At 47.4% G+C, this 20527-nt stretch overlaps 2 protein-coding genes across 5 annotated transcripts in view; both read left to right on the forward strand.

The window, feature by feature from the left end:
- Window positions 1-13429, forward strand: part of SEC24C (SEC24 homolog C, COPII coat complex component) — a 21474-nt gene extending 8045 nt beyond the window's left edge. For 3 of the 4 annotated variants that reach the window (XM_020895381.2, XM_020895390.2, XM_020895399.2), the window contains exons 4-24: window positions 1918-2093; window positions 2305-2670; window positions 2986-3122; window positions 4357-4425; window positions 5689-5800; window positions 6031-6158; window positions 7293-7431; window positions 7634-7749; window positions 7923-8047; window positions 8206-8397; window positions 8603-8696; window positions 8911-9027; window positions 9369-9539; window positions 10031-10127; window positions 10221-10366; window positions 10590-10728; window positions 10868-10986; window positions 11090-11269; window positions 11534-11725; window positions 11961-12050; window positions 12198-13429. In XM_020895381.2, the coding sequence (XP_020751040.2) occupies window positions 1918-2093; window positions 2305-2670; window positions 2986-3122; window positions 4357-4425; window positions 5689-5800; window positions 6031-6158; window positions 7293-7431; window positions 7634-7749; window positions 7923-8047; window positions 8206-8397; window positions 8603-8696; window positions 8911-9027; window positions 9369-9539; window positions 10031-10127; window positions 10221-10366; window positions 10590-10728; window positions 10868-10986; window positions 11090-11269; window positions 11534-11725; window positions 11961-12050; window positions 12198-12338 (3046 nt within the window). In that variant the 3' untranslated portion in view covers window positions 12339-13429. The remainder of the gene's footprint in view (window positions 1-1917; window positions 2094-2304; window positions 2671-2985; window positions 3123-4356; window positions 4426-5688; window positions 5801-6030; window positions 6159-7292; window positions 7432-7633; window positions 7750-7922; window positions 8048-8205; window positions 8398-8602; window positions 8697-8910; window positions 9028-9368; window positions 9540-10030; window positions 10128-10220; window positions 10367-10589; window positions 10729-10867; window positions 10987-11089; window positions 11270-11533; window positions 11726-11960; window positions 12051-12197) is intronic. The other variant, XM_020895407.2, reaches the window with a different exon arrangement.
- Window positions 13430-13529: 100 nt separating this feature from the next.
- On the forward strand, window positions 13530-19785 carry FUT11 (fucosyltransferase 11). Its single transcript, XM_020895451.2, has 3 exons — window positions 13530-14339; window positions 14459-15084; window positions 16468-19785. Exons 1-3 carry the CDS (start codon window positions 13632-13634, stop codon window positions 16613-16615), a joined length of 1482 nt encoding a protein of 493 aa, XP_020751110.1. The 5' UTR covers window positions 13530-13631; the 3' UTR covers window positions 16616-19785.
- The last annotated feature ends 742 nt before the right edge of the window (window positions 19786-20527 follow it).

The following is a 20527-nucleotide window of genomic DNA, read 5'->3' on the forward strand; positions in this document are numbered from 1 at the left end:
GAATTATCTGTTAAAAGTAAAGATAATGTATCATACAAACCAGTAATTAAACTTATAGGTTAATTATGAGCAAAACTCAATGTATGATGTGATACTGTTTACAAAAGTTTGAAAACCTGACATAACTGAATTATATTGGTTTTTTTTTTTAAATTATATTGTTTTAAAGACAAGGGAACAATTTTTAGAAAGTTGGGAAAGTAGTTATCTTTGGAAGAAAGGGGGCTTCCCCAGTAGCTCAGCTGGTAAAGTATCCCCCTGCAATGTGGGAGACCTGGGTTTGATCCCTGGGTTGGGAACATCCCTGGAGAAGGGAACAGCTACCCACTCCAATACTCTGGCCTGGAGAATTCTGTGGACTGTACAGCCCATGGGGTTGCAAAGAGTCAGGGACATGACTGAGTGACTTTCACTTTCACTTTTGGGGGAAAGGAAAGTGTTGTAATGGAGGAGAGGCACACAGGGCCTTTGGTATATTCTGTTTCTTGACTTGCCTTTTGGTTACATGGGTGTTTGTGTTATTCAGCAGTACACATGATTTAAGTATTTTTTTTTCTATTTATGTTACATTTCACAATTTTAAAGTAAAGTACATTGGAGTAAGAATTGGGCCTGGACCTGGGTTCTAGTTCTAGTTTAGCCTGCTGCTTTTACCCTGAGTGTTTTAGTTTTCCATCTGCTCTCTTCCCTTCATTAATTTGGTGTGAGAATTACAGCATTTAGAGATGCTTTGTAAATTATAAAGCTATGTGCAAATAAGATGTTGGTTTATATGATAGAACACCAGTAGGCAGTTGAGAGTATTATCCATGTTAATAGAGTAGTACCATGGAATACAATTGTTCTGACAAGGATTTATAAGCATCTGCCATGGGCCAACAGTAGTTTGTTGCTATGGAAGACAAAAACTGTAAAACCGGGCAAAGAGCTTAGGGAGGTAAGTTTCACTAGCATAATGCCCTGAAATGAACAAATGAAAAGTGTGAAACTGCAGGACCAGAAGAAGCTGACCAAACATAATAAAGTTCCAGTTATTTAGTGGAGACAAAATAAACAAGAAGGATAAATCAGGATTTCAGTGTAACAGGCTACTATGGTGAAGAATTTGATTCATTCTTGAAATCCCAGAAGGAGCTTGTTATGTACAATAATCTATGCTGTAGATTTCTGCAGTAATATTACTGTAAACCACTGGTGCAGTGGCTCGTTGGTATGCAGTGATATTGCATTGATTCTGCATTTGTATTTTAATGTGGCAGCTGGTACCATGGGAGTGTCCAGCGCAGCCATTCAAGTAATGAGACTGCTGGATAGACTTAGCTAGCAGGCTGCCTGACTTATATCCTCTGTGTCTGGTCCTTAACTCTGGTGAGCTAGCATCATCTTTCTCCTTAGTACAGAATGCCAAACTTAGCTCACCAGCTCTTCTGATCTTAAGAGTTTTCTAATACCTTTCCCAGGATTGAGTGATCCTTTGGTTTAAAAGTTAAACAATCAAACTGCATTTGTTCAAGCCCACATTTATTAAGCCTCTGTTGTGTTAATGCTTCTGTGCACCTTTCATTTCTACTTCTTCAGTGCTTTTGAATACAGAACTGAAGTGGTTTGTCAACAAAGGATTAAGGCAGAGGAGGTGATAATCTAACTACCAGAGTAAATACTGTTTGATCTGAGGGTGCTTGGCACATGTTTTTGGAGTGAACCTAATGGAAAACAAGGTTTGCCCTGAATAATCACAGTGTAGATTATGAGGAATGTGATTTATTCACAAATATATAAAAATATGAAGCCCTATAAAAGCCCAGATGAGAGTAAGATGCTGTAAAACAGTATTGTTTCCCATATAATGTGGGGCTCCTATCAACATTGAAGGGTTTCCTGGCCCACTAGAAGCTTCTGCCTTCCATCTCTTCACAGGCTCCCTGGGTCTCAGCCATTTGCGTCTGCCCCATTGGCCCCTGTGGTCAGTCAGCCAGCTGTGCTTCAGCCCTATGGGCCTCCCCCGACAAGTGCACAGGTGACTGCTCAGCTGGCCGGAATGCAGATCAGTGGTGCTGTGGCCCCAGCCCCTCCCACTTCGGGGCTGGGCTATGGTGAGTACCTATGACCACAGGAATACTGTCTCCGTTTTAGAGGCATCTGTCTCTGGGGTATACCTGGATCCCTTTTATTTCTTTTATTTATTCCTCTGAGCCCCAGCAGATGGGACAAGTCATTCCTGACCCTCAGGTGGAAAGGAAAGTGGTTTACTGAACAGGGAGGCAGAATGACTGGGGTTCTGACTTTACTTCTTCTACTTCTCAGGCCCACCAACGTCACTGGCCTCAGCCTCAGGAAGTTTCCCTAATTCTGGTCTGTATGGCTCCTATCCTCAGGGCCAAGCTCCTCCCCTTGGCCAGGGTCATCCGGGGGCCCAGCTTCCCCCGCGATCTGTCCCACCACAGGCCTCCAGCTTCACACCCTCCGTCTCAGGGGGTCCTCGGATGCCTTCGATGACTGGTCCACTCTTGCCTGGACAGAGTTTTGGGGGGCCCCCAGTGAGCCAGCCCAACCATGTGTCCTCACCTCCTCCTCAAGCTCTGCCCCCTGGTACCCAAATGACTGGGCCCCCAGGACCACCACCACCTATGCACTCCGCCCAGCAGCCAGGCTATCAGCTGCAGCAAAATGGTGAGTTTTTCCCAAGGACTACCTAGGAGCCAAAAGCTTCAGCTATTCAGGTGTTTTCATTGTTGTTGTTATTTGCTTCTAGTGTTACTTGCTAAGTGGTGAACTAGACAGACAACTTCAGGGTATTATTACTAAGATGTGGGGTTTATAAGATTTGTCTTTTCTCATAGTTCAGATAACATAGGCTTTCTCTGAATGGTTATTACTGTACCTCTCAATTCTATGTTTATAATAGGAGTCTAGTCATTTCCGTGAGGCCTTAAGAAGAGATAGGGAAGGAATATTTTGTTCATCAACCTTGCCCTTGTCTCTCAGGTTCCTTTGGACCAGCCCGGGGCCCTCAGTCCAATTATGGAAGTCCCTACCCAGGAGCAGCCACTTTTGGCAGTCAGCCTGGGCCTCCTCAACCATTGCCTCCCAAGCGCCTGGACCCTGATGCCATCCCGAGCCCTGTAAGTAGATACTTGTGTGGTCCTGGGGAAGGAGCTTGTGGCTACCAGATAAGTGAGTCAACCTAGATGAGATGTCTGCCTAGCCTTTTCTGATTATTTTTCCCTTTTGTTCGTCATCTTGCAGGTGTAGAGCCTACATGTAATTTTTGACTCTTTAAATAGAACTTGACGTCCCAGAGTATTTTAGGGGTATTTTTACTTCATAGCTGGGCAGGAAAGGAAGGGAAGCCAGGAGTGATCAGCAGTGTCATAGAGCTCTGGGTTGAGTACAGTGTTCTGTCACCACTGGACAGAGCCTGGTAGCCTCTGCTCTTCTCTGGAGTACTGGCTGTGTCCAGGTCTTGTCCTCTTAGATCTAGGAGGATAGGATAGCAGTCTTCTTAATGGTTAGAGCTGGTGGGGAATCTCTGGTGTTATTGGTGAGGAAAGGAAAGCCTCTCTGGACTCTTTCTGCCTCTACCTGGATAGTGTTTTAGGAGAAAGCCTTCAATACATTTGTTTGCAAGTCTTCTGCTATGTGGATGGAGAAAAGTGATCTACAGTTTCAAGGGCAATGTGGGGAACTCCTTCTCCCAGGGGAGGGTGACTCTCACCCTTAGAGCCGTCAGAGGCTCAGACCCTCCTCGTCATACTCGAGTAGAGGCTGGTGCTGTGCTCCCAGGTGGAGGCCACTTTACAGTTTCGTCTGCACCGTTTGCTGTCAGCTGCCCCACCATGCTTAGCCATCGTCATATCCATCCTGTTCTCCTCCCTCTTCCTTTGGGGAACCATCCTGGTGAGGGACCCAGCTGGCTAAGGGGGACCCTAGAGGATGGAGCAGGGCCTCCTTCCTTTTTCCTCCTTTAGTGAGAAGGAGAGTTTGGTTGGATGTGAGGTGAGGCTTCTTTCAGCGTAAGAGTAGCTCTTACACGGGAGGCTTGGCCTTTTGGAGGGAACATCCCTCTTCTTCCTTCTTAAAACTTCTCCCATTCAGCCCCTCCATGTAACCCCTCTTGCCTCCTGTTTGCCCCCTTCCTTATCTTCCTACATCATAGTCTAAGCCATTAAAGGCTCTTTTTTGGCCCAGAAAAATTTGGAATTTCTGATCAAGAGGGGGCCTGATTTCAGCAGTAGGAGCTGGGTTCCAGCTGTTCATGTCTAACTCATCAGGGCTGAGAGAAGTAACATCTGCTTCTTGTTCTTTTGTCTCCCTCCCTGTATTTCCCTGCTGCCTTTATTATTAAAACACTAAAAGCAACTCAATGAGCTGCCTCCTCAGCAGAAAACCAGGCACAGAATAGACCCTGATGCCATTCCTAGTCCAGTAAGTGCAGTGGGTGGGTGTGTGTGTCATCCCTGTGTTAAATCACCCGTGCATGCCTATGACCTCGTCTTCACCTCATCCACCATGTCCATCCCTCTCCATCCTCTTCCCGTAGTCCTTCTAGACCCTTGCTTTTACAAGCTAGAAGGATATGCATGCCTCAAGTCACCATATAATGAAGTAGCAAGCTGTTAGCAGTGCCTTTAAGTATGGGATGGTAGAAGGTCAGGCTCGAAGGGTGGGATCAAGTAGCTTGTTAAGCTTTGGTTTTAGTCCTGCTGGCTCCTCCAGGAGCCTGCCTGTGACATATGATGGAACAGAACAAAACAGTAGATCCTTCCCTTTTGGGTTTGATTTGTCTACAACTTGTTGCGGAGAAACATGGGTAGGTAGCTACTAATGTACAAGTTTGGGAAACTGGCATTTCTTAGAGGGAAAGGGACTGCTGGTTTGGGAAAGTGTGGGTCACTTTCTCATCTGGAGAGTCTGTTTGATATATTTCGAAGCTTCAGCTCTTTATTCTATGGGACACAGAATCTTATTCTCCCTTTACTTTTCTGGTTTTACCAAACCCATCTTGAAGTAACTGACAAAGGTTATCAGTCTGCACGAAGATCTGATCACCAGCTTTGCAATATCTCTTTTTTTCCTTCGCTGGGTCTGTCAAAATGTGGGGGACTGAGGATTGGGCTATAAGATCCTCTTCTCCCATATTTACACACTGATGCTTACCTGAAAATAAGGCAGCATCTGCTTCCTCACCTTACCTGATCATTTCTGGCTGTGTAATCCTCTCCTCGCCCTGTCCCTTCTACTCTCATTGAGTGTAGAGTCATTCCAGGTAGTTTTCATTTTTACATGGTTACTGTTGTCTGTTTTCCTGCTCTTGGGGAGAGAAGGGGAGGGGAAGCCTTGATGGGGGAGGGAAGTGGAATCTGACCATGTCTAGCTGGAGCTTTCCTGGAGTAGGTATTGTAACAGGGTGATCACTGTTTATTGGGGGTCAGGGCGATTCATACAGAAGCCCTTTCTCAGTGTTGCCCATGCAGCACGTTGCTGCTGACTATAGAGTAGAAGATTGGCATTACAGCATTTTATGTGATGTCCAAAAGGAGAGCAGGCCTGGTGCATGAGGTGTGTTCCTTGGCAAATTCTTAGTTTCTGTGCTGCAGCTCCAGCCTTTCTTTCTCCTGCCTCTGGGACGTGGTACTCCCTTCTCCCTTTTCATCTGTCAACTTCATTCATTTCACTTCTTCCCTACAGATTCAGGTTATTGAAGATGACAGGAACAACCGGGGTTCAGAGCCGTTTGTTACTGGATTACGGGGCCAGGTGCCACCCTTAGTCACCACCAACTTCCTGGTGAAAGACCAAGGTGAGAAGGGCAATAACTTGTCGCTGCAGGACTTTTTCTCCAGCATTATCAGCTTATGGATGGGGCTTTTGTCAGTCTTTGGTCAGAGACCAGTCCCTCATTAGTCTGTAGGGGGGAAAAGCCACCATCACCTCTAGCGTCTGTTGGGGTGATGGGGTGGGTCAACAATGGCAAGCTGGTGTCTGGAGTGATTCTGTGATCTAACTCAGCTTTTTCATCTCCTCCTTCAGGAAATGCAAGTCCCCGGTACATTCGATGCACATCCTATAACATCCCTTGCACCTCTGACATGGCTAAGCAGGCTCAGGTGCCCCTGGCAGCTGTCATCAAGCCGCTGGCAAGGCTGCCCCCAGAGGAGGTGAGTCAGGGATGGACTAGAGTATAATAAGAGGGAGGAAGTGAGGGGGAGCGAGGATAAGACTTCTTCCTAGGTGTGATTCTGCCAGTCACAGTGGATAAAGGCTTGCTTGGTCGGGAGGGAAGCGTATCGTCAATAGCTTTCTATCCCAGGGCCCATGCCTGAAGAGGGTGATAGGGAGGAAAGCAAAAGCCCAAGAAATTGCTGGATGGGAGCAGAGTTCACACGTGAGACACATTTTGAAGAGTCAAGGCCAACTTGTGGGGAGAAGACAGCTGAAGGCAGGAGTCTCCCATAGCATGGTCATCACCAGGTGATGAGAGACACATCGCTCTGGTTTTTCTTGTACTCTGTCCTGTCATCCCAGGTAGGTTAGAAATATTAGGACAGCATATTAAGAAACAGAATCCAGGGGTCCTTCTTTCACCTGGTTTGGGCCATAATCTGTCACCCAGTACCTGGAATCAGGATGAAAAGAGAGAGCACTTGGAGCTGCTGCACCAGGCCGTGGTGTTGATGCCCTTGTGTTCATGCCTTAATGAACTTGGGGGGGATTTCTCTATAACTGGACATTCAGGACTCACCTTACATCCTGCTGCTTTGTCTTGTTCTGTCTTTTTCTCTTTCTCTTTTCCTGGGTCTCAATGAGGATGGCTGGACACTTGCCTGCTGGTCTCTTATCTGTAGGGTAACATCTGCCTGGGGTGTCAGTAGGTGTCACAGAAATCCAGGGATTGGGGAGGACAAGTGTCACAGATACTTGGGTGGGAAAGGGAGCAGGAGTCCAGATCCTAGGGCAGGAAGGAAGGGGATTGAAGACTGGGCCAGAAATGAGAATCCTGGGTAATCTCCAACTTTCTCCTCATGCGCCCATGTCGGCCCCTGGTTTGTCTGGGCCAGTTCCACTGTTGCTCTTCTCTTTCAAGAAATGAAATTCTAGAGACGAGGAGTAAGGAGAGAGACATAGTATTTAGACCCTTAGGGACATTTGTCCTCATTCCCCTTCTCTCTGCTCCCTCCTCAGGCAGACTGTCTGAGCCATGTCCTCCTCCCTCCAGGTTGTTCCTCCTCATCTATTGCCACATATCACTGTAGCTTCCTTCTGTGTCTGAACCCCTCTCCTTTGCTCTTTAGGCTTCACCGTATGTTGTCGACCATGGGGAATCTGGCCCTCTGCGCTGCAATCGTTGCAAAGCATACATGTGCCCCTTTATGCAGTTTGTTGAGGGAGGGAGACGCTTCCAGTGCTGCTTCTGCAGCTGTATCAACGATGGTACGTTCGCAGAGGCTGGGGCTGGGGGATCTGGATTGCAGCTTCATTAGTCTCTTTCTAGTTAGATAGATGAGGCTCCATTGTTTAGGAGATGGGGACATGAAGGTGCCTCGGGGCTGTGGGGCCTTAGAGTGAGCTCAGCCAGGACCAGATTAGGACTGAAAGCGGACCCGTGAGTAACACTCTGCCCTACTCCCCACAGTTCCTCCCCAGTATTTTCAACACCTGGATCATACCGGCAAGCGTGTGGATGCTTATGACCGTCCTGAGCTGTCTCTGGGCTCTTATGAATTCTTGGCCACTGTAGATTACTGCAAGGTGAGGGAGGGTAGCATGGGGAGGAGCAGTGGGTGAAGGACAATGAGACAGCTGAGACTTGCTGTGGTCATTTCCCTCACCCTGTCATTGTCCCCTTGGATGGTGACTTATCACTAGTCAACTGACCTGCTCACCGATACCCCTCTCCCCTCCAACATTTCCTTCTTTTGCAGAACAATAAGTTCCCCGTCCCTCCTGCCTTCATCTTTATGATTGATGTCTCCTACAATGCCGTCAGGAGTGGTCTTGTCAGGCTCCTCTGTGAGGAGCTCAAGTCGCTGTTAGACTTTTTGCCTAGGTGAGAGTTAGGAGTCAAGGTACTTCCTGTGGATGATGATGGCTGGGGAGGGGGCGCAGGGGTGGGTCGTTGGGATAACTCAGCACATGAATCCTGATGTCATAAAGTTGGCTGGTGGAGAAGGTGGCAAGTCTGGGTAACAATGTCCCTTTCTGCAGGGAGGGCGGGGCAGAAGAGTCAGCAATCCGAGTTGGCTTTGTCACCTATAATAAGGTGCTCCACTTCTACAATGTGAAGAGCTCATTGGCCCAGCCACAGATGATGGTTGTATCTGATGTGGGTGACATGTTTGTACCACTGCTGGATGGCTTCCTGGTCAATGTCAATGAGTCTCGGGCCGTCATCACCAGGTAAGAGTCAGACTGTGGGGGTAAAGTGAGGTGGAGGGCAGGGAACAACCACAGAAATCCAGTGCTGAGTAGAGGGCTCAGCAGATGGGCAGAGGCTATGCCTCAGGAGTTCTCAGAGTCTGGGGCCAGATAACTTTTTGGGGGAATTGAGGGATCTGACATTCGGATAGCAGTTTTGATTGCCTCCGATCACCTATCTCTTCAGCTTATTGGATCAGATTCCAGAAATGTTTGCAGACACAAGGGAGACGGAGACAGTATTTGCCCCAGTGATTCAGGCTGGGATGGAGGCTCTGAAGGTAAGGCGAGAGTCCTGGGCAGCCGCCTCTGTGACACTTTCTTCTGAGCATCTTACCTCTGGGATACAACCCCTGTTTCTTTAGTGACTGGTGACTGTCCAGTGAGTCAGCTTGTCTGACATAGTTGGCACTGAATATATGATGAGGGAAGGGATGAATGAATAATGGATGAATAAAGGAAAGAATGGACCAGTAGATCTCTCTTCTCTTCTAGGCTGCTGAGTGTGCAGGGAAGCTCTTTCTGTTCCACACCTCCCTGCCCATTGCAGAGGCCCCAGGGAAACTGAAGAACAGAGATGACAGGAAGTTGATCAACACAGACAAGGAGAAGGTGTGGGACTGGGAGCTGGGGGGAGGACTTCCCATCACAGAGGATCGTGCTGTCTCTTTACAGTGCAATACTCTTAACTTTCTTGAGGGGGTACTGGGACTAGATCCTCTGCCCTTTCATATCTGTGACTGCCAGCCTTCTCCACCACTCCCACACCTCTCTACCCCATCTCATCCCAAAGCCCTTGGTAGACTTTTTAAAGAGAATGTTCTACTGCTATTGCAAACTGTAAGATCGCTCTGAAGTCTTAGGTGTCTTTGAATAATAGCCCACATTACATACATAGTTCTCAAACAGGGTGGAACTCAGGTCTCTGAACATCTTCTTCTCTTCCTCCCTAGACTCTGTTCCAGCCTCAGTCAGGTGCCTATCAGACCCTGGCCAAAGAGTGTGTGGCCCAAGGCTGCTGCGTAGACCTCTTCCTCTTCCCTAACCAGTATGTGGATGTGGCCACCCTCTCTGTTGTACCCCAGCTCACTGGTGGCTCTGTCTATAAATACGCTTGCTTTCAGGTATGGCATGGGACTCTGGGTGGCAGGTGGAGGCAGGACTGGAATGCCTGCCTACAAGTGGAGTGGCTCCTTAGCTGCTGACTCATTGATAGGAATATCATTGAGAAGACCACACAATGTAAAGAAAAGAGTGTAGCGAACAGGAGCAAGGGGCTTGAAATTAGCCCCGGGTTGATATTCTGGTTCTACCACTTACCCACTATATGATCTAGGATAAATTACTTATTTTCTTCTTTGTTTCTTCATCTATAAAATGGGATTTTTAAATAGTTTTTAAGTAGGGTTTGTCATCAGGATTAAGTGAGCACATGTAAAGCACTTAATGTAGTACTGGGCATGTAATAAGTGCTTAAAACTTAAATAATAACATCGTTGTTATTACCTTTACCTTACTGTCACTATGATTCTGCAGGCTTGTAGAGTGGAGAGGGTACAGGGATTGCTGGTGGGTTGTATGTAGTAGGTGATGTGACTCTGGCCTGGGGATGCAGGTGGAGAACGACCAGGAACGGTTCCTGAGTGACTTGCGTCGGGACGTCCAGAAGGTCGTTGGCTTTGATGCTGTGATGCGGGTCCGGACAAGCACTGGTCAGTTCTGGCTGGAGTCAAACAGCTGAGCGGGGGCCCTCAGTCTGGGCACCTGTCATACCATTAACCATGTCCCTGTCCATGTGGCCTCAGGAATCCGTGCTGTAGATTTCTTTGGGGCTTTCTACATGAGCAACACCACAGATGTGGAGCTGGCTGGGCTGGATGGGGACAAGACGGTGACTGTGGAGTTCAAGCATGACGATCGGCTCAATGAAGAGAACGGAGCCCTCCTGCAGGTGATGGACAGGAGGCAGGGGCTGGGGAAGAAATGTCAGCGGTCACTTCACTGGATTTAAGTAGGCTGTAGGGAAGGGGGTGAGGGGCGCAGAGAGGACTGGAAGAGGCTGGAGAAGGGATAGCTCCCATCTTTCTTCTAGCTTCATAATATAGCAAAGAGGAGGTGTCGCGAGGCTCTTGGTGAGGGAGGGGTGTGAATTACCCCTCTCACTCTCCCCTTAGTGTGCCCTGCTCTACACCAGCTGTGCGGGGCAGCGACGGCTCCGCATCCACAACCTGGCTCTCAACTGCTGCACTCAGCTGGCTGACCTGTACCGAAACTGTGAGACTGACACGCTCATCAACTACATGGCCAAGTTTGGTGAGGGCAGAGGCCGGGCAGAGGGCTTGGGGCTAAGAGGATGGACAGCAGTTGAGCACTCCTGGGCGGGTGTGACGGTGGGAAGGCACCTGTGATGGAGTGGCTGACCAGTGAGCACACGGTCTCCTTTCCCGTCCAGCATACCGGGGGGTCCTGAGCAGCCCTGTGAAGACTGTTCGTGACACTCTCATCACTCAGTGTGCCCAGATCTTGGCCTGTTACAGAAAGAACTGTGCCAGCCCCTCCTCTGCGGGACAGGTGGGGCGAGCTTGTTGGTGGAGAAGGTGTTGGGATACACCTTTGCATTGGGAGGGATTTCTCATGATTATGATCACTGACTTTGTTTTGATAACTCCCTTAGTTGATCCTCCCTGAGTGCATGAAGCTCCTCCCTGTTTATCTGAACTGTGTATTGAAGAGTGAGGTCCTGCAGCCTGGAGCCGAAGTCACTACTGATGACCGTGCCTATGTCCGGCAGCTGGTTACCTCCATGGACGTGGCTGAGACCAACGTCTTCTTCTATCCTCGGCTCCTACCATTGGTGCGACTGAATGCTGGAGTATGAGACATTATACTGAGAAAGGGGCGTCATAGGAGGAGGAAGGGAAGGATTAATATTGTCTGTATCTGACAAAAATACATTTTTTACCTATATTATCTGATGTAATATTTTCATACTTAGAGCTACTCAGGGGCTTAATTTTTAGAAATTTTATGTGTATGGGGATGCACAATGGGAAGGTGCAGGTGGGCAAACGAGTCTTAACAGTCATTGGTAACCTTTTGCCCTCTTCCTTTTGTCTAGACAAAGTCTCCCATTGAGAATACCACTGAACCACCAGCAGTTCGAGCATCTGAAGAGCGTCTAAGCAACGGGGATATATATTTGCTGGAGAACGGGCTCAACCTCTTCCTCTGGGTGGGAGCAAGTGTCCAGCAGGGTGTTGTCCAGAGCCTCTTCGGCGTCTCCTCCTTCAGTCAGATCACCAGTGGCCTGGTGAGGGCAGGGCATCAAGGAGAATGTGGGTGTGGAAGTAGGTTTCATGATAGGAGTAGAAACCAGTAAAGATAGTGTGCTCATTCTCTTAAATAGCAGGGGACGCTGAGAGGGAGGGTGCTGTCATTCTTCACAGGCTTCCATATTTCAGATAATGCATAAATCTGTGCTGCCTCATCTTGTCTGCTGGATTCAGCATACCTTACCATAAGGATAAATGAATTTTTTGTTTCAGAGTGTTCTGCCAGTTCTGGATAATCTGCTGTCTAAGAAGGTTCGAGGCCTCATTGATAGTTTGAGGGCACAGAGATCGCGGTACATGAAGGTAACAGTGATCTGAACCTGGATTTCTTACCTTGTCAAGTCCTCACTCTGAAGGAGGGGTGGGAGAGTGAGCACTAGATGATGGGATTTCGGGGCATGTGGTTAATTCTCTTCAGCCCTGCCTCATGACCCTGTATTCTGACTGTAGCTTATTGTGGTGAAACAAGAGGACAAGCTGGAGATGCTGTTCAAACACTTCCTGGTGGAAGACAAGAGCCTGAGTGGGGGAGCATCCTATGTGGACTTTCTCTGTCACATGCACAAGGAGATTCGACAGCTACTGAGCTAGAGCACAGGGGTAAACAGCACAGGGTCCAGGCCAGCTTCCAGAAAGTACCCAGGACAGCAGAGAAACTGGGACAGTTCCATATCTTATAAGTCATGTAAGCTGACCTCAGTCTCTTTGGGGGGAGGGGGAGGTATAAGGAGACACCTTCTTTCTGGGCTCAAGTATCCTACCACTCTGTCATGTCCTGCTGTTGGAAGGTGCCCCTATCCCCTCACTTTATCCTCCTTTTCCTGCTAATCCTGTCGTAATGAATGTAGTTTCTCAGTTCACTGTATATGATTTGGTGTTGGGGGATCTGAAGCCACCCAGACCCTGGCAATATTATGTGTCCCTTTGGACCAGCCTCCAAGAAGAGAAGGGCAGGTGGGAAGGCATGGAGATCCCAGCGGGTTACTACAGGGGGGAGGGGCCGCTGATTCAGCTCATTGTCATCAACAACTTCCTATATTAGGGAAAACATACATACAGGTGCACAAGAGCTGGGCTGTAGGCCGTAGATGGTAGAGAAGTGGTCAGTCTTCTTGGGCCTGGAAGTCAGCAGCCAACTCACAGTGACTGAGGGTGGTTGATTAGCTCTCTTGCCCGGCTTCCACTGCTCCTCCTGCAATGACTGATGATCTCTTGGTGGACAGAGACACATTATCAGAAATGAATGAGCCTGGGAACAGTTGCAAAGTATATTGAGACCTAGGAGAGGTATCAGCCTCCTTTCCAGCCAGAGCGGCCCCAACACTGGATGGTTCTGTAGGGAGCCTGGTCATCAACTTGCAATACCTCACAGAGCCAGCCTACATACTACTCTGAGCTTCCGCTGGAAACACTGCTCTCCAAGCTGTTGGCGAGAGGGGCAGAAGTGGCAAGTCTCTCCTGCTAGGACACCACTCAGGCTTTGATACTGACAGAGTGGCTGACAGTTATCTTCCAACCCGACCTGGCTGAGGCAGGACAAGGGCTAGGCTTGATGGTGGCCAGGCTTGCCTGCTCCCAGCCTGGGGTGCCCCTGCTCTGGACCTCTCATTTCTCTTCATTGGTTTATTTTTCAATGCATCTTTAATTTGTAAAGAAATAAAATAAAAATAAATTAAGATGTATGCAGTAGCCTCATTTAATCGGCCACGTATCACTTTCCCTCCAGTCCTTCCTGCCAGGACTAGCGGCTCTGAGGAAGTGGCCGGCTGAGCTGGCCGCTAAGCCGCGCATGCGCCACATATCCCTGTGGCGTAGGACCTCGTCCCACCGCTACTCAGAGCCAGGCGGGGACCGGTGCTGCGGGCGTTGGCCGCCAGAGCAGACATGGGGGCCGGCAGCACGGGATCTGTGCTTGCTGTCCTGGGAGTGCTTGGTATCTGTGCGGCCAGAGGCCCAGGACCCGCGGCGGAGGGGCAGACCCGCGGGGAGGCGGAGTGGGCGGAGCCGTGGGATGGCGCGGTTTTCCGGCCTCCGTCGGCGCTGGGCGCAGTGGGGGTGGCTCGCAGTCCGGGGGCCCCGCGGCCCGGGAGGGAGGAAGCGGTGGACTTGCCGGTGCTGCTGTGGTGGAGCCCGGGGCTGTTTCCTCACTTCCAGGGAGACTCGGAGCGCATCGAGTGCGCGCGCGGCGCGTGCGTGGCGTCCCGGGACCGACGGGTGCGGGGAGACTCGCGGACGCGCGCGCTGCTCTTCTACGGCACCGACTTCCGCGCGTCCGAGGCGCCGCTTCCGCGCCTGGCGCACCAGAGCTGGGCGCTTCTGCACGAGGAGTCGCCCCTCAACAACTTCTTGCTGAGCCACGGTCCGGGCATCCGCCTCTTCAATCTTACCGCCACCTTCAGTCGCTACTCGGACTACCCGCTACCGCTGCAGTGGCTGCCGGGGATCGCTTACCTGCGCCGCGCGGCACCTCCGCTCGAGGAGCGCGCACAGTGGCGCCGCCGCGGCTACGCGCCGCTGCTCTATCTGCAGTCCCACTGCGACGTGCCTGCTGACCGGGACCGCTACGTGCGCGAGCTCATGCGCTACATTCCGGTGGGTGAAGGCCGGGCAGGGCGGGAAGGGGAGGGTGGCGCGTGGGGCTGAGGCTGGGACCCCTGGTGTCCTGGCCGACGTGCCGTACCCTCCTGACGGCCGTGCTCTACCCCACTCAGGTGGACTCCTATGGGAAGTGCCTGCAGAATCGGGAGCTGCCCGCGCCGCGGTTACGGGACACAGCCACAGCCACCACCGAGGATCCAGAGCTCTTGGCCTTCTTGTCCCGCTATAAATTCCATTTGGCCCTCGAAAATGCCATCTGCGACGACTACATGACAGAAAAACTGTGGCGCCCCATGCACCTCGGCGCTGTACCCGTGTACCGCGGCTCTCCCTCTGTGAGGGACTGGATGCCGAGCAACCACTCCATCATCCTCATTGACGACTTTGAGTCGCCGCAGAAGCTGGCAGAGTTTATTGACTTCCTGGACAAAAATGATGAAGAATATATGAAATACTTGGCATACAAGCAACCTGGGGGCGTCACTAACCAGTTTCTTCTGGATAGTTTGAAGCAGCGCGAATGGGGAGTGAATGACCCCTTACTGCCTAACTACCTTAACGGCTTTGAGTGTTTTGTCTGTGACCACGAACTGGCGCGGCTGGATGCCGAGAAGGCCCACGCAGCCTCTCCTGGGAACAGCCCGGTCCCTGAGCCTCATATTGCCCAGCCCTCACACATGGACTGCCCGGTGCCCACACCTGGCTTTGGCAGTGTGGAAGAGATTCCTGAGAATGACAGGTAAGCATAGCTGGGGTCCCCTGGGCTGTCAAATTTACAGACTTGCTTCCTGCAGGCAATAAACTAGCCCTGGGTGCTGAGGGGATGTTGTATAAGGAAATTATGACATGAGGTCATTATGCCTTTAAGGTATCAAGAGTCTAAGAGAAGACAAATTGCAAAAGAGCAGTAGAAAATGTGAGAGATAATTGAGAGCAACAACATAGGAAAATCAGCTTTTATAAACAGTCTTTGTAGTAGTGCTTCAGAAAAGGCTTCAACTAGAGCAGAGGGCCTGTTTAGGGAAGTGATGAGGGACAAAGTTAGGTCAGGTTATACATATTCTGAATACCAGGCTCTGGAGCTGGACTGTCCTGAAAATCAGCTCAGCTATTTATTGAGCATCTTCAACATGGTGGGGCTGTGGATGAGAAATACAGAAGTGTTTCCAGGGAGGTTTGTCTGCAGTAATCAGGGTTTATACCTGTTAACTTGGTGTAACTATTAACAGCATCTCCTTTCACTCTTAAAATTACCCTGATTTGGATGATAAATTATGTTTGTCCTAGACAGAATAGAAGGGATGCTTTCAAAAGATGATTAATGATTGTGGCCAATGGTGGATTGGAAGGGAAGTGAGGAGGCTACTGAAGTAGGCAGCAGAAGGTGGAGGCATTGGGAAACAAGGTCAGCATAGGAGATGGGGTAAAAAAAAACGTTGAAGCCACTTGCAGCAAACCACACCTGTTAGGGGAGGGGTGAAAAAAAGATTATGTTTGAGACTGCTAGAATAACCTGCAGAGATCATCTTGGACAGTGGATGGCAGCAGAGCGCTGGCACAGTTTGGTCCTGGGAGTGGAGTGGATTTGTATCCAGTAATTTACATCAGGTAATTTGTATCTAGTTTGTGCAGAACATATGATTTATCAGAGGAAAAGTGTAACATTAAAAAAAGAGAAACATTCAGGTTATGGCTCATCTAGACACTGGATACTGTTGCACTTCTTGATTACTGAAACAGGTGTAACATAAAAAGGAACCATCTAAATATACTCCCTTGCTTTTCTTAGGAAGATGACTGTTTCCATAGTTTGGCCCTTGCTCTGCCTACCTCTTAATTCCCTCCACATTTGGAGACCAAGAGCAGGCAAGTCAGGAAATTTAACTCACTGGGATATGTGTGTATGTGTGTGGGGGGCTTGGATAATGAATTTGTGTTTTTGGCTCGCTGCCTGTCACTTGGATTAGCACTGGATTTACTTCACATTTCCTTCCCTCAAAGCAGATCCTTGGTCCTAACCAGAAACCACTATCTGCTGAAGATTTCTTTGGCCATTGGGAGAAAGGTAGGATTCATAGTTGTACTGAGGTTCCATAATCCAACTCTCATTTTGATGTTTCAGCTGGAAGGAGATGTGGCTCCAAGATTATTGGCAAGGTCTGGACCAAGGGGAAGCCCTCACTGCCATGATCCACAACAATGAGACACTTCAGGGGAAATTTTGGGATTACCTAACAGAGATCTTCATGAAAAGGAACCAAAATCTCTAATTGCTCATACAAGTATTTAACTTGACAGAGCTAAGGAGATGGAAGTCCTTCAACCACGGGACATGAAGGATATCCAGTGCACGAGTCCTTAATGAACACTCTTACCATGAATCCCAGGAGTAAGTTATATCCACTGATGCTTTATTCTAATCATGTGTAGCCAGGGTCTCAGCTCATGGCAATAGAGCCTCTTCTCAAGGAGAGATGACGGCATCCCGTTTTTTATTCAATGGGAACCATAAGCCTGAAACACCCCCATTTGACTCAAGGTGCTGATCAACAGAATTTTTAAAGAACTCCTTATTTTTCTAGCTCTTTCTGCCTCTCAGTCATGATTGGGACATGTTAGTACTTGGCTGTGAATGAGGTAAGATGGGCCAGGTTTAAAGTATGAAAACCTCTCCTGTATTCTTTAAACCACTCATTATTCAGTACCTTTTCCTAATTTCTATTCCTGTTTCTTGCTCTATAAACTGTTTATGTTGGTGGTGAAGCAAAACTCCTGGTGGGTTGTATCCGGGCTCTCTGGAGTTGTATTTTTTTAATATCACTTACTTTGCCTTTCATGTCAGCCTTTTTATTTTGAATGGCTTTTCTTGCCTGATTTCCCACAATTTCTGTTGGAGATGGAGTAGCCTTGCCACCATTCCCACACTCATTTCCACCTGCATTAAACTGGCTCTAGATCGGACACCTTTTCTTACTGCTGATTTGCTTCACATCTAGGGCATATCTGAAATTTCTTCTCACCTCATGAGTATCAAGATTCAGAGGCTAATAAATATCATGTCAACTTAAGGAATCATCCTGCTTTATTTTAGAGATGGAGACTCAGGCTGGAAATGATAGCAGAAAAAGTTATCATTTCAGAAGTTTAAAATAGGTCAATGTGAATCAAAGTGCAGATTTTTATAGGTCATTGGTCTTTTTCTGTCTGCCAAATGAACTCTTCTATTATCTTTATATGCTACAAAAGTCCATTTCCCCCAAAAACTCATGAAAATTATGGTGGAAGAAACAGCCCAGCAATATAGCTCTAGTAATTATCTCATATTATTTCATATTCTATGGCACTTTTAAGTGGGATAAACATTCCAACTTCACTCAATTACTGTTACAGTGCAAAACTTTATAGTACTGAGACCACATTTTGATGAAGTCCACCCAAGGCCCTAAACCCAAGGGGATGAGAGGTGAAGCAAGACATTTAAGCCGTCATGAGTGGCTAGCTAAATAAAAAGTTGTTAGATTTGGGAAGGTAGCCAAACACTTCTATTACTGTGGTTTAAACATACAGCTTAATGGAGAGGGAGATCATCTCCTTTTTCTGGGGCAGTGGAACAAGGAAGAACACCTTGGATCTTAGAACTACACTGGTTGTAATATATTAATGAATTATCACTAGAGAAATCCCATAGCTTATCAATATATCTGGTTTAAATTAGTATGTATGCATGTGTATATACACACACATTATTTACATATATATGTGGTTGTAAAGACTGAAGAGGAAGATGATGCTTATGACTTCAGTATAGACTATGTATAATAGAACCTTGGGTATCTATAAGGTTTTGTTTTTAATACTGAACAGCCTGCTAAGCTGTTCCATGTGTGATATACCAGTTTGTTTTTAAATTTAAAAAATCTAGCTCTTTATTTACATGAAAGCTAACATCAAGTGTTTATTTTAAAACATAATCGCAATTCCTTTGAATGGGGTAAAGATCAGAGACTTTACAATTTCTGGCTCACATGAAACTATATAATATCCCACAAAATGGAAATGCTGCAACAGACCTCACAATAAACATTTATATATGTGGGGTGCTCATATATATATCGGGCTTCCCTTGTGGCTCAGCTGGTAAAGGATCCGCCTGCAGTGTGGGAGACCTGGGTTCTACCCCTGTGTTGGGAAAATCCCCTGGAGAAGGGAAAGGCTACCCACTCCAGTATTCTGCCCTAGAGAATTCCATGGACTGTGTATAGTTCATGGGGTCACAGTTGGATTTTCACCTTCATATATACATATATGATGCTTCCATTAGGGTCCCATACTTATTGTGACCTTTGAAGATGTAGCCAATGGAAGTTATAATTTAGGCTGGATTTCACTGCCAGGGTGATTCTTTTTATCTTCTTTTGACTGTGCCACACAGCTTGTGGGACCTCTGTTCCCTGACCTGGGACTGAATCTAGGCCCGTGGCAGTGAAAGAGCAGAGTCCCAACCACTGGACCACCAGGGAACTCCCTTTTTTCATTTAATAAAAAATGCCCTTCAGGACTTCCTTAGCAGTCCAGTGTTTAAGACTCTGCCTTCCAATGCAGTGGGGTAAGTTTGATCCTTAGTTCCCTGGTCCTGAACTAAGATCCCACATACCCCAAGGAGCAGCCAAGAAAAAAAAGGGCCTTTCATAACAGCATGGAAAGTTTTCTGTTTGGACTTTTGCAGAAAAGAACCAGACAGACAGACCTTTGAAAATACTTACTTTAAAATTTGATGTAGTACGGACTCTTAGAAAAGCCAAATTCAGGACTCTGATTTCTAAGTATGCAAGTGATTTAAATGCAGACACCGGTTTATATTGTATACAAAATACAGTATTACCCAAGTGCAAACTAAGGTTAGGACTCAAATTTCATTATGTGCAATAAAATGGGTAGGCAATGGTTATGCAAGGTGTAGAATCATTCTTACTTCTCCTGTTTAATTACACCAGTTCAGCTGACACTTTTATGTACAAAGTAAGCCAGTTGTTTATGAATGATTGTGGATGGAGACTCATCCCTGGTTTGTGGTCAGTGCTTCTGAGACTTTCTTCTTTATTCCTCTTACCACAAAAGTATTCACAAAAGAGCAGGGTAAACCAGGTGCTACCTTTCCACAAGGGAAAGCAGAACCAGAAGCAGCCACACAGCTATCCAATGGCTTCACTTTCTCTGTGGAGAAAGCAAGCAATATGAATTTTCTGTGGTTTGGGGCCCAGCCTGCTGTGTAGACCGCAGCAGGCTTGAGGTTATTAGTGGTATAAGTGTCCGATAGGAATCAACTTTGTGTTGCTGGAGTAGGGGTGGAGCGTGGGGCTGATGCCTTTATAATTCCCAAGAGTTGCTATTTTCTATTGTCTCAGGTTTAATTTTGTATAATAAATGGCTTCCTTTTAAACAGTGTCTTCTGCTTGATTTTATTTCTGGGGTGAACATGGTAAAGTTGGAGACTTGCAAAAATATTTCAAACATTTGGTCATTTAATAAGTATGTATTGGCACTACTCTAGGCCCTGGGATACAGCACTAAACAAGATTGATAAGGTCCCTTCTCTCATTATGGGTACATTTTAAATGGGCATTGGGGTTAAGGCCATAAACAAACAATAAATGAACATGATAATCCAGATGATGATAGGTACTATGAAGAAAATAAAACATGGTGGTGGTTTGCATGGAAGTCAGGGAACTCGTCTTTGACATGAAGTGAGACTCAACAGAACAAAAAGAACCAGTCATGCAGAGATAAATGGGAAGATTCTAAATATCTGTGACAAGTGATTAGCACATACTCAATTTACATAACCAAATAAATACTGCTCCTCCAAAGTAATCATCTTATGAACTATAAGGCTGTCCAAGTTATGCTTCCATTACCAGAAACATTTCTTGGAGATCATGTGTAAATGCCTTGAGCATCAGTGGTACATCTTTGGACTGAGTTTTGTAAACAGCTAAGTCACTTCAGAGGGGCAGGGGGAAAAAAAGGTCACTTAGCACCAAGTCTAGTTAAAGCTAGGCATTACAATCCAAGGGCCAAATGTATACACAGAAATGATACTGCAAAGTATCTTCACAGGATTGGTGAGAAGATTAAATAAAATGATGAATGTGAGAAAGTGCTTAAACCTCACCCTATCC

The sequence above is a fragment of the Odocoileus virginianus genome, chromosome 7 (assembly GCF_023699985.2).
Source record: "Odocoileus virginianus isolate 20LAN1187 ecotype Illinois chromosome 7, Ovbor_1.2, whole genome shotgun sequence".
Taxonomy (NCBI): domain Eukaryota; kingdom Metazoa; phylum Chordata; class Mammalia; order Artiodactyla; family Cervidae; genus Odocoileus; species Odocoileus virginianus.